The 14,930-nt window shown below is 33.7% G+C and overlaps 1 protein-coding gene across 8 annotated transcripts in view; it reads right to left on the bottom strand.

Moving 5' to 3' along the window:
• The window catches only part of DOCK9 (dedicator of cytokinesis 9), a 125,291-nt gene that overhangs the window by 69,471 nt on the left and 40,890 nt on the right, over positions 1 to 14,930 (bottom strand). For 4 of the 8 annotated variants that reach the window (XM_082063009.1, XM_082063013.1, XM_082063015.1 and 1 more), the window contains exons 3-8: positions 12,603 to 12,692; positions 10,850 to 10,932; positions 9,675 to 9,759; positions 5,397 to 5,492; positions 4,599 to 4,733; positions 937 to 1,111 (exon numbers count right to left, since the gene is read on the bottom strand). In XM_082063009.1, coding sequence (XP_081919135.1) covers positions 937 to 1,111; positions 4,599 to 4,733; positions 5,397 to 5,492; positions 9,675 to 9,759; positions 10,850 to 10,932; positions 12,603 to 12,692 — 664 coding nt within the window. The remainder of the gene's footprint in view (positions 1 to 936; positions 1,112 to 4,598; positions 4,734 to 5,396; positions 5,493 to 9,674; positions 9,760 to 10,849; positions 10,933 to 12,602; positions 12,693 to 14,930) is intronic. The other 4 variants (XM_082063011.1, XM_082063014.1, XM_082063016.1 and 1 more) reach the window with 1 other exon arrangement.

Below are 14,930 nucleotides of genomic sequence, written 5' to 3'. Positions count from 1 at the left end.
GTCCCCAGTTCTACTCTCCAATGGTTACTGGATTTACAAAGCAACTATTCAGTCAGCTATGAGCATCTTACAGTTTTAAGGTCAATTGGGGCCCACTGACTAAAATGTCTTTCACAGAGCTACAGACTTCTCTTTTTTCAATTTACTTTTGTTGCATACATCATGTTTCATTCTGACAATCTTCAAAGACTGTGATTTCTAATTTTAAACTCCAATGATCCCTTTTCGCATATTGTGCTATTTATAAGCAGAACAACCTTCTATAACCTCTTCTGGGTTCTTCTGGGTATGCATATGCTTTGTCTCATACCAGTTGCCTTCCCCATTCGCTCTCAAGAGGAAAAATGCACAAGAGGACATCTAGACTATCCTTTTGTCACCAAACTATCAACTATACCTACATAACATTCCTTACAGATACCTGCCCTACCTATTCTTAAAGAGCTGCAACAGAAAAGATTCTACACCCAAGCAATCCATGTTAGTACTTTAGGGAAGTATTTGTGGTCAAGGAAGTTCCATCTAAATTTACAGCCACTGACTGCAACCATATTTCCTTATTCTTCTACCTACAGTGACCACAGAACGGATTATTCCATTTTCAGCAGCATTTTACACATTTCAAACAGTTTATCCTAAGTTTTCTCTTTTCCTTAAACTGCCTGGTTCTGATTTTTCATCGTGGGTTCTATTTTTCTAGACTTCTGACCAGTCTCATTATTGTCTTCTGGACTTAATTCAATTGGAATCAATACAGAACAGTGCTATTTTAATGCCAAAAGGTCAAACTTTCATCAGTTAAAAGAGACAGTGAAAAGTTCTATAATTTTTATGACCAAATAAAAAAAAATAGCAACAGTGAAGTATTTCTTTCCAAATGCATGTCCGCAGACATTGTCACATAACTGTATTTGCATTGCTAGAAACCCTACTTACCTTCGTGAGACTCTCCATTTCTCTTTTCTTGCATCGCAGCCTCAAAGTTAAGCTGTAGGATTTTGTTCAGAGTGTTTATCCATTCTTCCATTTCAATTTCATTATCTGCAGCTAAAAGGTAACTACTCTTGTCTTGCATCTTGAGCTCAAATGCAAACCGTCTGACTTTATTGTTCTGTAAGAAAAAAGAAAAGATATTGTAATATCTTTACACACCATCTACTCACAATCAAAAGAAGTTATATGTGTTTCAGATCTTTTAACAAAAATATATAGTTTTATATTTTGAACAAATGTATTATAATTACTTTTTCCTCCCTGACACATGACCTTTTGAAGTTATTTGTACAAGTATGAAAGATAACAGCCTGTTTTTCAGTTTCCCCTCATCATTCTGCCTGTAATCATTAAAAAAAAAATCCAATTTCCAAATATCAAGTCTTCATGCACTCAGATCATCTAGAAGTGAAGCTAACTAAGATCTACTGATAAGAAAAAACATGAAACTGTATTAATATTTGAGTGAGAATCATTTGCACATTGTGATTTTATACTGGAAGTTAAATCATAACCAGCCTCAATCCTGACTGCTCCAATATTGCCAGTCTTTAAAATATACATGAAGTTGGGAATTTATTCCTGCTTTTTTTCTCATGTATTATTGTCATCCTTTTTGCACAATTTAAATCAAGCGCTACCAAGCTTGACTCACGTTTCTGGAAATGAGTTTACAACTTTATAGCTTTAAATGAAAATTCTGTATTATCATCCATTTAGGTTTTTTTTTTAGTGATAATTTGTTAGATAAACATTAAAATACACAATAAGATGGATTGTATGGTTGGGGTTTTGTTTATTTGTTTAAAGTTAAATTAAATGCCAAATTACATTTTAGTCTTGCTATAGCTCAGATTTTTCAATTAACACTACTGGTTGGCACAACACTCAGCTTTTTACCAAACACAAGTTCCTGTTCAGGATGACACAAACAAATGTATGGACACCAGATCTAAGGCAGCCTTACAAATTAAAATGAGTTACTGAAGTAAACAAAAAAAAAAATCTTAAGAACAGTAACCTTTAACTTTCACAGTACAAAACCTCGACGTAAGTGGCACATACCACACTTCCTGACTTTTGCAAATCACTGAATTAAAGCAACAACGCCCACGTATATATGTGTGAATATACGCACTGCATACATTATGTGAGCGCACTTCTCTGTGATGCAGAAATATTTCAGTACTAAAATAGAACAAAAAAAATCCCCAAACAGTATTTTGGGAATTCATAGCTTTCATTTAAAATTTTAAGGTTGGAGGGGGAGAGGGGGCAGGAACCACAAAAAAAAAGAACACCACCACACACCAAAACAAAACACCCATTGCACATATCCAGCATTCCTCTTACACAAGTACTAATGAAGGAGCATATTCTGCTCTATTCTGCTGTATCTTTAATGTCTGCTAGGGAAGTCAACATTTTTCTCTCATGCATCTACTGCCTTTGAAGAATAAGCAAGCATATGTACTAAACAAACTCAAAACAGAAATAAGAAATGCTATACAAATGCAATAGGAACTAATCCCCTCTCACCAAATAGACTTATTCTGAAAAAAGTAGTTTGATTCTGTGAACAACAGCTTATAAGCATATCTACGTAAGAAGAACAACCATTTCTTTGATGCAGACTACTGCAACATACAATGGCTGGGATCCTGGAAAATAAAACAAGAAATTTCATCTTCCATTAAACTGAAATAAATTTTTTACTGTGTAGGGACCACTTTTTGCCATGAGTTTCTAGATGCTAATACTACACCAATTATAAGTAAAACTATGAATAAAATAAGATCAGCCAGAGAAGATACAGAATATAATATGAAAATAAAATCAGACATCTGGAATAGGGCTATTATGTATAATATTTTATAGTTCAAAACCTCTTATTTGCCCCTCACCAACAATTCAAGTGAAGAAAATAGCTATTTCCAAACCCTTTAATTCTAGACAGTGAAGGACTTCTCAGCTTCATAAAAGCGAGTATTAAGTGGTTAGAAATTATCAGCCCAAAAACCTTATTTGCAGTAGATCAATGGAAGATGATAGGTAGATAAATAGATAGGTAGGTAGGTAGGTAGGTAGGTAGATAGAGGATAGATAGATAGATGATAGATAGATAGATAGATGATAGATAGATAGATAGATAGATAGATAGATAGATAGATAGATAGATAGATAGATAGATAGCCAGTGCTATTCAGCTGTTCAGAGGTGTCTCAACCTGCTGACAACACATTGCTGGCTCATGTTCATCTTGGTGTCCACCAGTACCTCCATGTTGTTATCTGCCAAGCTGTTTCCAGCTGAGTGGTCTGTCCAGCATGTACTGGGGTGCCTGGGGCTGACCCCCAGCTGCAGGACATAGCACCTCCCTTTGCTGTGGGGCCTTTCTTTCATTCACAACTTCTGAAAATCTCAAAGTTTTCTGCCAATGTAACCTAGTATCATAATGCCCACAATAGTCTGTACCAGAGCTGCAGGCTGAGAACTAACTGGGAAACAAAAGGGGCCAGAAAGAGCCCATAAGATGGAGAATTTCTATTATCAGAGAGAGAAGCACCGAAGCAGAGGAAGCGGAAGGAAAGATACATTTTAAGTGCCAGACAAAGACTAAAACTGTGTTTAGGAACCGCTTTGTTTGTTGGTTTGTTTTAAAAACACAAAGCAAACTCATTTCAGTGGGTTGGCCAGGATTGTACCCCAAAGGCAAAACAGTTTGTGTAACTCTGTACATACAGCTTGCAATATCATTACATTTATTACAGCTATGAGACTTTCCATGCAAAGTATTTGTTAAATGTGTATCCAAAACCATTATTACAATATTTGGAAAAATATAATCCTCTGTAAAGCTGTCGTATCTCTCTGCATAAATTTTCAAACAACTTTATACTAAAAAAAAATATTATTTAAGAAACCTACTTTTATTAAAAGTTGCCTATTTGTATTCAAGTTAACAAAACCCTAAAATCCAGGAGTTTTATCCAGGTATGCTGTGCCTAACAAAACAGTTACATGTTGTACTGTAAATACATAACAGAATCACATGAAAAAGAAATTAAAAATCTTTTCTTTGGCACTTGCTCCTGACAAACATTTTACCAAAGCCGTTAACTTTTTAAAATAAAGAAAAGCACGTAGAAGTAACATTATAAAGGTCAAATGAAAGCATCTGGAAGGGAGACTGAATTTAATACAATTCCCAGAACAAAAATCCCACACAAGAAGCTATGCGAAACATTTTACAGCTCATGTAAGCACAAAATGTAACTGAAATGAACTTTAATTTTATGTTGATATTACGTTGCCATGATTTAATATTGGGGTTTTTTGTGTATTTGTCTTAAAATTTTGTTTGACATTTTTGATAAATACTTGACATCAACTAGGAATTTATGTTCTTTTCAGAAAGGTTTTTAAAATTCAGCCTCTTGCCCTTTAAAATCTAGTTCACTGTTTTTGCAAAATGCAGCATGTCCAAATGTTCCTCTATATAAGTTTTGTCAGATGTAGATAAATACCTGTTATCTGTATTTTTAAATAACATTTGCTATCAAATACTTAATTAACTGAAGAACAGGCAGAATAATTATAACTACCTGAACCACTCCCATGCATGAATCTAGAAATATTGATCCTTTAGGTTCTTTCGATATTTTTTCATCTTTGTAGAAATTGAGATTATAGGATCCATCACCAAGCTGGATTAAGTGGAAAAATCTTCTTTTAAATGACTAGTGAAAAGAAAGGGGGGAAAAAAAAAAATAAATTATAACACCAGTGTTAATCAGCTTCATATTAGAAAATCCATAAGTTCTACTCACACACTATTTACAGAGCGGGTTATAGGAAATAAAGCTTTTATTTACACATAACCTAATCAGTATCCTCAGAAAACAAGACAGAAACCATTAATTAAAAAACAAACAAACAAAAAAACCCACCACACTTAAAAACCTACAGCAAGACAGTACTGTATTATTTGAAAATATTTTTGACCCACTGACAGGTATTTAACTCACTCTACAATATTGTACACAAGAGATATTTATTTTTATAGCCAGAAGAATAAGTTTGTTTCTACATAAACAGGCAATACAAATAACAACGTCGTATTACATACTGTCTTTTCCACTAATAACACACCAGGGTTCAGTTAAGAAAATTATTTAATACAATGGACTTCTCCACATACTGGATTTTTAATACATTTTTTCTGATCTGAGTAGAATGAAAGGAAAGTAAGATTTCACAGCTACAAATTACATAGAAGCTGCCCTCTTTCATCCCACGTTTTTTTAGAAGTAACCCACACACACATTGACTTCTCAAAGGCACAACGACATTTCAATACTGGCGTTCAGTTTTCACCACATGTATGACATTCTTAAACTTACTCTCATCGTCACACTGATTGCACTGTTCATGTTGCCTTTGTACAGCCATCCTTGTTTTGTTATTCCACCCTTCTGAGACCCAAGAGATGCTGCATCCTGGAAATGAAAACAAGAAAAGAGTTAAGTTTTTCATCACAGTCTGAAATTGTTAGATTTCTTGAAAATTTCAGAACTCAGTTTTAAAAGATGGAATAGCTGTGCTCACAATGTAACGATAATAATGCACTATGAGTCCCCGCTGAAATTCTATAGCTACCTAATTACAATTATTTTATTTAAAGACCAGGCATGAGACTGACCTCAGCTAACTTTTGATAGGTAACTTGGCCACATACGTAAGCTTTCTCTATGCCCAGCAGACTGATCCAACCTCTAGATACCTAGATATTAGTCAAGATAAATCCCACTGAAACAGGGGAAAGAGGGAAAACTCAAAACATATACTTTGCAAGTTTTTTCATAAATTCTAATCTTCCAGTGCAACAGAACAATGTAAACTCATGCTTACCAGAAACGTCAACCAAAATTTCTCAAATCACTTTGCATTATATATTATATATTATATATTATATATATTATATATTATATATATTATATATTATATATTATATATATTATATATTATATATATTATATATATTATATATATTATATATATTATATATATTATATATATTATATTATATTATATATTATATTATATTATATATTATATATTATATTATATATTATATATTGTATATTATATATTATATATTATATATTATATATTGTATATTATATATTATATATTATATATTGTATATTATATATTATATATTATATATTATATATTATATATTATATATTATTTCAAAGACATTACCTACTTAAGAATTTACAGAGAACTAAGTCTTGAATTCTTGAATTGGATCTACCTTTTTAGAGATCAGAAGCAAAGCTTTCTGAAGAGAACAAGATGAAACTTGGCAGTAATGGCAAGTTCACAGACAGCATATCGAATGCCTGCACCACTCATCACACCCATCCTGCCCTCTGCCAGGTGATGGAACTTACTTACTAACTACTTCAAAACCCATAAGTTGTTAACAGCTACCAAAAAGCAGTACTCTAGTATGCAAGTCGATCGAAATTACAGATTTATAATTGCTACTGAACAAATATTAAATCACCAGTTCAAGTAATTTTTTAGAGCAGTACCAAGTTGACTTTACCACAGTGTCCAGTTGACATAATCCATTTTGACACAACAAAAACATTAATGAATTAGACATGTAGGAAGATTTTTAAACATCTAGGATAAATACTCCTGGTAATTTATCATCTAAACATTCCAAATTGGGGGAGTATCCAGTTGAAAACAAACCGTCAAAACTTCAAGTGCTTCAACTACTTTTTCTAATTCCTTTTTTCAGCTATTAAGTGATTACATACAGGGGACAGGGTCATCAATTCAACAACTGAACATCGAGAACAAATTTTGGAATAATGTGAATTAGTTTCTGGAACTAAATCAAGGAACATTCTGTAAAAAGTTAGTAGTTAATTTATTTACGGCTTTTTTAGTCTGTCTAGCTTGCATATTCATATTCATATGCACATGTGAACTTCAAAATATTGCAAACAGAAGGCAAAAGATGCATCCATCTGTTCCTTCAAAAATTCTATTCTGCTTGATACTATGGCAGTTTTATATATATTTATATAAATAAAATGCCTCACAAGCATAGACCAGAAATACTTCATATGCCCCAGTGAGTCTCACTGTCCAAGCAATACAGTCTACTTGTTTCATATTTTCAAGTCATTAGCCCCCACCCTTTTCTATTACCCAGATAACCATTTTTCTTGTACAACAATCAAGTTACAGAGACAACAACTTAAAACACTGGGTTTCTCATTATGATTCTCCACCTCCACTGGTGGGAGTTATCCCCAAGGAAAGGATGGTTTAAAACCACATTTACAAGTGTAAGATGAGCAGACGATGAGTTATCATCAAAACTTGGCACAAAACAACAAATGTTTTTCTGTAGTTTCACAAACCATACGTAGGATCACCTGACATGACAAGAATTCCTTCATTATCTGTGTTAACAAAAATTAAGATTTAGATCTATTAAGACTTTTTCCAGTTCCAGGTCTCTGAGGTGCAATTTCCCAACTCTATTGAGCTGTGTGCTGTTTTCTAATAACAAAACTGACTGTCATTTGAGCCTCTCTAGTTACACCATTTCTTTCTGTCAGGCAGAATTCCTGCCTAGAGCCAAAAAGCTACTGAATCTTTCCAGCCCATCACCTGTTAATACAAAGGAACCCAGAACCCAGTCATTAACACACGACTTTTACACTGAAAACACATTTCCTGTTTCCCACTGGTAAGTTAATTTCCTCACTTTTATTATTACTGCTGCACACTGTGCTTCGCTTTTTGTAATTTCTTTCCCACAAACTCAGCCCCAAAGTTTACTTCAACAGCAACTGTTTCAACAAAAACAATTCCTTATCTTGATCCCATACCCCAGGCTGATTTAAAAATTCCATTTACAAACATCAACCTGATGGCCTGATAGCCTGAATTAGTTTTGGAAAGGTAATTCTCTCCTTTTTAACAGTGCAAGATTAATCTAATCTTTATGTGGTTTTCCGTTGATTTTTATTCACTTGTAGCTTTTTTTTCCCTATAATTTCCTTAATAAATCAGCTTTCTTAAAAAAAAAAAAAAAAAAGGCAAAACAAAAATAAGACCAAACTACTTTTAATCTAAGATTTGCATATATGCTTTTTGGCATACGAAGATGTTAATGTTTGAAAGAAAAAACTCTTGCATTATTTCTTCCCTTGAGGAAAGAATTTATGGTCCCCCCACCCTATTCCCATGAAGCTCCCTTTTCTTCATAGCATGTTTTTTTCCTTGTGTTTATATTTGAAGTTCCTCAGCAAAGAGGCACAGAGCCCTTCTCCAGTGACTCTACCTCTGCATGAGATGGGACATCCCTGCCTGCTCTAACAGGAAACTGGGCACAAGGAAATAGGAAGTTGTCTTTGCTTAAACTTCCTAGTAAAAAAAACATACCACCTGATTATAGCCAAGCTATAGTTTTTCAGTGTTTAACTAACTATAATGTCAGTATTTTTCCTAGTAACAATCACAAACAATTGTATTTCCATGTAGTTTTTTTCATGTTTAACTCACGGTTTTACAAAACACTTGTCATCAGAAATATTATGATAGTAAATAATGGCAAGTCTTTGTTATTTCAGTATAATGGAAAAGGTAATTATTCCCATATTACAAATAGGAAGATTTGGACACAGATGCATGAAATTATTTGTCCAAATATCACAGTGTGGATTTATAGCAGTACTGGAGAAACAGCATGCTGAGAATCTAGGGTTCTACCTGTTCAGATGTACTCCCCAGACTACTTTTCACATTTAATCCACAAAAACTTGTAAGGAACTACTTTTACTTCATATGCAGCCGTTCTGAATACAAGGAATGTAGAAACAAAGTGATTGTCAAAGTTAAAAACCACCAAAAAAATTGTATTTTAATTATTTTCTGTGAGGCAAGAGTTCAAGTACTTGAAGGAAAACACCCACATTTAAACAGTCTTATGAAACAGGGCGTGGTAAAAATTAAGTAAATCACACAAATAACAGAAGCAGTTACTGAAAAAAGTCTTTGACATTTGAAACACACTTGAAAATTGCTTGAGGCTATACATAGCTCTGATTTCCCAAAGCCAATGACAAACAAGAAAATATCTTTTAGTCATTTTTTTTAACTTTTGTTTCTCTGAGGGATCTCCAGGTCTTATACTTAAATTTGTGACAAACTACTTTTAACTCACACTGTATGCTATATTGTCATGCACACTTAAAGAGTGTGTCATGTCAGAACAGGAACACCTATGATTTTACTCAACTTCATGATTTAACTGCATGGAATATTTCTTCGTATATGCCTGTCTACACAGAAACAGTATAAGACAAAACAGAGTTTATGAAAGCTGAAGGATTATACATCACCAAGTATTAAAACTTGGGTTTCACCATGTGTCAAAACTTGTTCTACTCAAATGACAGATCTCAGGAGTACAAGGTTATTTGAAAAGAGATGGGTAAAATAAGTAGATTTTTTTCAAATCAGGCTGTTAAAGCTAATTTCTGCTTTCATTTACTGACATCAACACTTAACCCAACTTGTAACCTTTCCATACCCAATATTGTTTACCAAAAGCAAGAGAAAGCAAGGAATTACTATCATCTCACCTCATCTTTATCTGCTTCTTCATCCACTTCATATAAATGAACTGGAAGCTTCTCTGGTTTTGTCCCTTTACTAGAAAAGAAAAAGCTTCTAAGATACTAGAAATTTTGTGATTAGTTACATATTTTATAGTTGCAAAAATAAACATGTTATGTGCCTAACTGAAGGGGAAAATGCACAAGAATAGCTGAGTAAAAGCATGTATTTTTCACAGAAATTTTTTCCTAAGCCAGCAATTTTCCTAATTTGCACATTTGCCCACAATCTGTCTTTTTTCTGCTCGTCACTGTCCTTATGTGTAACTGAAGAGAACCAAATGTCTTCTCATTCACTGCACTTCTAATATCTTAGGAGCAAGAATTCATACCTGTGACCATTGGCTCCTTTTAGGACAATGCATTTATTTAAAATCCTATTGACTCACATGGTTTCTTTCAGGGCAAGTAAAAAACAGGTACTGACTTTAACAAAACTTGTGAATATATCAGAACTTTTCACAGGGAAAACAAGTTATTTCTTAACTGATAGATGAAGGACAGTAGGTAAGGAAGACACAGATCTTCCAGAGTTGTGGGATTCAGAGTATTCAGCCACTCTTAAAGCCACATTTTAAGATAAGGATCTAATCTCTATACTCTCCTACAAAATTCTGAAAAAGTTGGAAAAGATTTCTTGAACAGATGGTTTAGAAAGTCTGTACTAGATGTAGATTAGGGTTTTGCTTTGAATCATCCTGTGAAAATCTGCAGTAGTTCAAACACTTGCTCTAACCATCTCAGTTCAGTTCTATTCCCTAAGCTCAGTTCCAAAAGCTGCCTTTGAAGCTACAAAAACAGGATATTGCCATTTTAGTTTAATCTAAACATTGGCTTGTTTTAGTTATTGTACTTACATTCACATTGTCAATGATACAATTTCTTTTTTTGACCTGCCTATTAAAAAGGCAGTGCTATCTTTCCAGAAAGTGGTTTAACAAGATTTTACACCTTCAAGTTCATTCATATAAATTCCATCCAACAAATCCTTATCACCTCTTCTGAATATTAAACATTGATAAAACATATTTCAATATACATATCAGACACATTAATACATTTCTGTAGTACACACTTTTATGTTAAATAAAGTTCCTTCACATATTCAAAATCTTTATTATAACACTATATAACACACTTACTTTGGAAGCTGTCGAAACTCTCCTGAGTAATCTTCGTATCTGTAGTTAACAACATGCCAGTCTGAATTGTAGGTTTTGATGCACTGTTTTAATGAAACCCAAATATCGGTATTAACTGGAAGTGGATTAACAGCATTTCCTACACACACACACATAAAAACCTCTTAAGATATGGCTGTTTATAAACTACTACAGTCACATGTTGATCTCTGAAAATTCTGTACACTTCCCTTCTTTTGCAATACAGCTTTTTGCAACAAGTGATATGTTTTTAACAGGACACTATCATCTTGTAGACACGTATTTCACAAAGCCAGAAAATGGTGCGTATACTCAACACCTAGATAAACCATCTTCAGTTGTCTGAAAAGTTAAAGCAGCATTTCGCTGGAGCTGAAAACATGACTGCACCTTTAGAAAACTCAGCATTAAAAATGATAAATTATTAAAATAAAATATTCAATTTCGCACATACTGATACAGAGAAATTAAAAACATATTTTCCTTAAATTTATACTTGTAGTGCAATTAAATTAATATTTAAATACAAACTGCATGCTTGCAGCTGTTGAAAAGTAATTATGTCACTACATTCTGGTCTAGATCACAGGAAATAGCATTTTACTCCACCCATATTGCTACAACATGAAAGTACTGATCTATCTTGGCTTTGGCAAAAGTAACATAAAACTGACAAAATCTGTTGCCAGAAACGATAGGGTACAAGGTTTTATGTGTTCCACAAACAGACTTGCATGTACACAAGCGCAGCATCTAATAATTCAAAACTATTTTCTTTACATTTCAAAATACGAATTTAGTACTTGCCAAGCAATTCTTTCTGCAGAAAGCTATTAAACTTCATGAATTACATATAATACGCCTCCCTCCTTTTCTACCTTCTTAAAATTTATCTTAGAACTGTTTAGATAGGGTATTAGGGGTACGTATCACTGTGGGTAAATCACTTTGAGGTTTGAGGTAGATTCAGCTATTCGAAGCTCTTTCAGTTTGCTTGGAATTACAAGAGACATTTCTTTGTTTCAGATGATAAATATCAGCTTGAAGTATATCAGTAGAAAACCAGTAGATAGTATGAAGAGAGACAAAAATCTTAAAACTTTTTCCTACAGGACTTCAACAAGACACTAAATAAAACACAACATCACAGTCAGAACCAAGGAAATGCCAACATAAGCAAGCAATTATAAGTAACTTCAGGTTTGAGGATGTTTTCTTCTACATATAGCACACAAACTGAGCAGTTATAATGAATTTTGGCCTCTACAAGTGTGAGAGTTATGAATATGTCTGTTCCAGTAAACTGCAAAATATTATTATGAACACACTAAGAATGACTGATGTGAAACACTTTATCAGGGAAAAAAAGGTCACATTGATTCATTTAGATTTACTATTGGTCCCCATATTATGTATTGAAATCACATGTTCATCTGAGAAAGCCAAAAGCATAAAGAAGGTGGGGGAGAAAAATCTGCAAAAGCCAATTACACAAACAAAATCATTAAGTTATCCTGTAATCCTTCTTTTCCAGCCACCAATGAAAAAAAATACTAGGTTTTCCTGAAGTTTTCCCTTGAAATCATTGACAAGTAAATGGCAATAAATATTTAATATTTTTTTCAGAGCTTTATTTCCTGGTTTTTAAATGGTAAATGAAGCAGAAGAAAACCAATTCAAATATAATATTGCTGTTACACACAAAATTGCCATATGCAATTCCAATTATTACCTCAGTTACAAACAAGCTTTGAGCTTCCTTCTCTGCGTTTTCAGGAACTGTTGAATGGATGTATCGACTCTGCCGTTTCAATAATGCTGTCTGAAAAACAAAAAACAATTCATGAAACTTGCAATGAAAGGAAAGATGACACATTATGGCAATGCTCAGTTACATAACTATGACTAAGACAGAAGCTCAGCAGAAAACATTCTGTGAATACACTGTTTCAGAATAGCCAATTAATGAGAATTTGCTTTCAACGATTAGCAATGTGTTCCTTCTTTCACAGCAAGGGTAAGATTAGAGTCAGTAAGAAATACATGCCATGCAAAAGTGTTTTCCTGTATTTCATCAACATGGGCAAGAAAATACTAGTAAAAGTAATTCCACCATGACGACAACCTAACTCCAATATTTTGAAGACAGACATTAGGGTAGTGTTATTACTGCATACAAAAAATATTACTCAAGAAAAGTAACAAACCCACACCAAAATGAAAAGAGTATTTCAACTGCAGATCTCAGCTGGCAAAAAAATTAGACTAGCACACTTAAACTGAAGGTTTAGCAAGAAGGGCATGGATCACTGAAATATAAGTTTCAGTCCACCAAAGGCTGTGTCTCAAGTCAGATTTTTATCCTATGCCTGAGTTCAGTGAGGAATAGAACGGCTGCCAGAGAGAAGAAATCTCTCTGTGACCGTGAAATTCTGCTTCTCAGACCAATGCTAAAGTAAGCCTTCGGGTATGTGAAATTTGTAAGTGTAAAAGACAAAAACTTTACAAAATCTTCCAGACCACAAATTAAAATAACTGCATGGCAGGAGAAGTTATTCTGCACCGTGTGGAAAAGAATCTCACAGCTTAGGGCATCTGAGATGGATAAATGAGTTTGCACAGCCTGGACCTGGAAGGGGGTTGGGGTCCCTCAGCTGTAAGCTGTACTCCACACACTGCAGCACCAGGAGGGATCAGAGAAAAACGTGAAAAGAAAAATACTCCACATATTAACAGTCAAAAAGAAAGGGTACGTAAGTACATCACCTTGACTTATCTCTGTTGAAAGTTTGATTGGGAAGATGACTATTTCTGTCATTACCAAAGCCTCACCCCATTATCTGGGGAGCGTATCTGAAGCTACAGTATCCAAGCACAGTGAATATTTAAAGGAAAAAAAAATAATCCCATACTCATGGTCATGTCATTAATCTAGTCCAGAACTCTGCTGAAAAGCAACTACACTAACTGCTTGGGTGGGAGAGGTATTAAAAGCAAAAACCACAAAAGCAAAAATATTTAATGGAACAAACAAATCTTGAAATATAAAGTTTAAAAAAAAACTGCAAGAAGATACTCATTCATATACTAATAGAATTCAAGAATGAAGTTTTATGTATTCTAGAAATATATTCCTTATTTGAAACCATACTAAGTTTAAAAAATCTGCTTTCACAAGCTATGGGAAGAAAGGTTATTAAAAGCATTAAACTACCTTATAAGAGCTAAAAGCCAGAATGTCAAGATTGTCCTCTCAGCCTGAAATAGTTTGATATTGGATAGGAAATTATTTATAGTTTATATAGAATAACATACTACATGTAATGTAATATATTTTCTATAAGCATACAGGTAGACTACACTTAAAAAAAAAAAAAATATTATTTTTAAAAGCCCCAGAGACCGGGGCACTTTCCATGAGAAAACCATGAACTCATGAATCACGTCCAACCACTATAGTGAAATCCGGTAAAACTGAACCAGCAGTACGTACTGCTGGAACGTCTGCTGCTTTTTCCTGCCACGCAATTATATATATGATAGTAAGGTTTTTTTCTAGCCTTCCACACATAAAAGGTGTTTATCTTAGTACTGTAGCAAGATCAGTGACAAATCAGGAGAATTTGATTTGTTGATTTTGCCCATATTAGTAACAGTGTTAATGCATGCTACTTCTTTCTCAGCTCACCAATCAGCAGCAGTAGTTCATCAGAGAGCTGGGAAATTCAAGGATCAATTTGTTTTGATTCAGAGCAAATTCCTAAAAATAATTACTAAAGCAACAGCACCTGTATTTACTTTTATTTCTGCAAAGTTGCCATAATATCTGTTTTCAGATGTACTTAACTTGCATTAACTAAAAGCCAAGAGCTTTATGTGAAAGTGTGCTAAATCTGTATGGCTCAAAACCAAAAGTAACAAAGATAAAACAATGTCTAAGCTAAGCACAAAAATGCCTTCAAAAAAACAGTGGGATTACTTTGTAATGGCATATTTAATTTGGGTAGGAATGTGCCCACATTGTATTTGCTGCAAGTAAACTTACAGGAAATATTTATCC

This window comes from Streptopelia decaocto, assembly GCF_964273445.1.
Source record: "Streptopelia decaocto genome assembly, chromosome: 1".
Taxonomy (NCBI): Eukaryota; Metazoa; Chordata; class Aves; order Columbiformes; family Columbidae; genus Streptopelia; species Streptopelia decaocto.
This window is presented reverse-complemented; position numbering and strand designations above follow the sequence as displayed.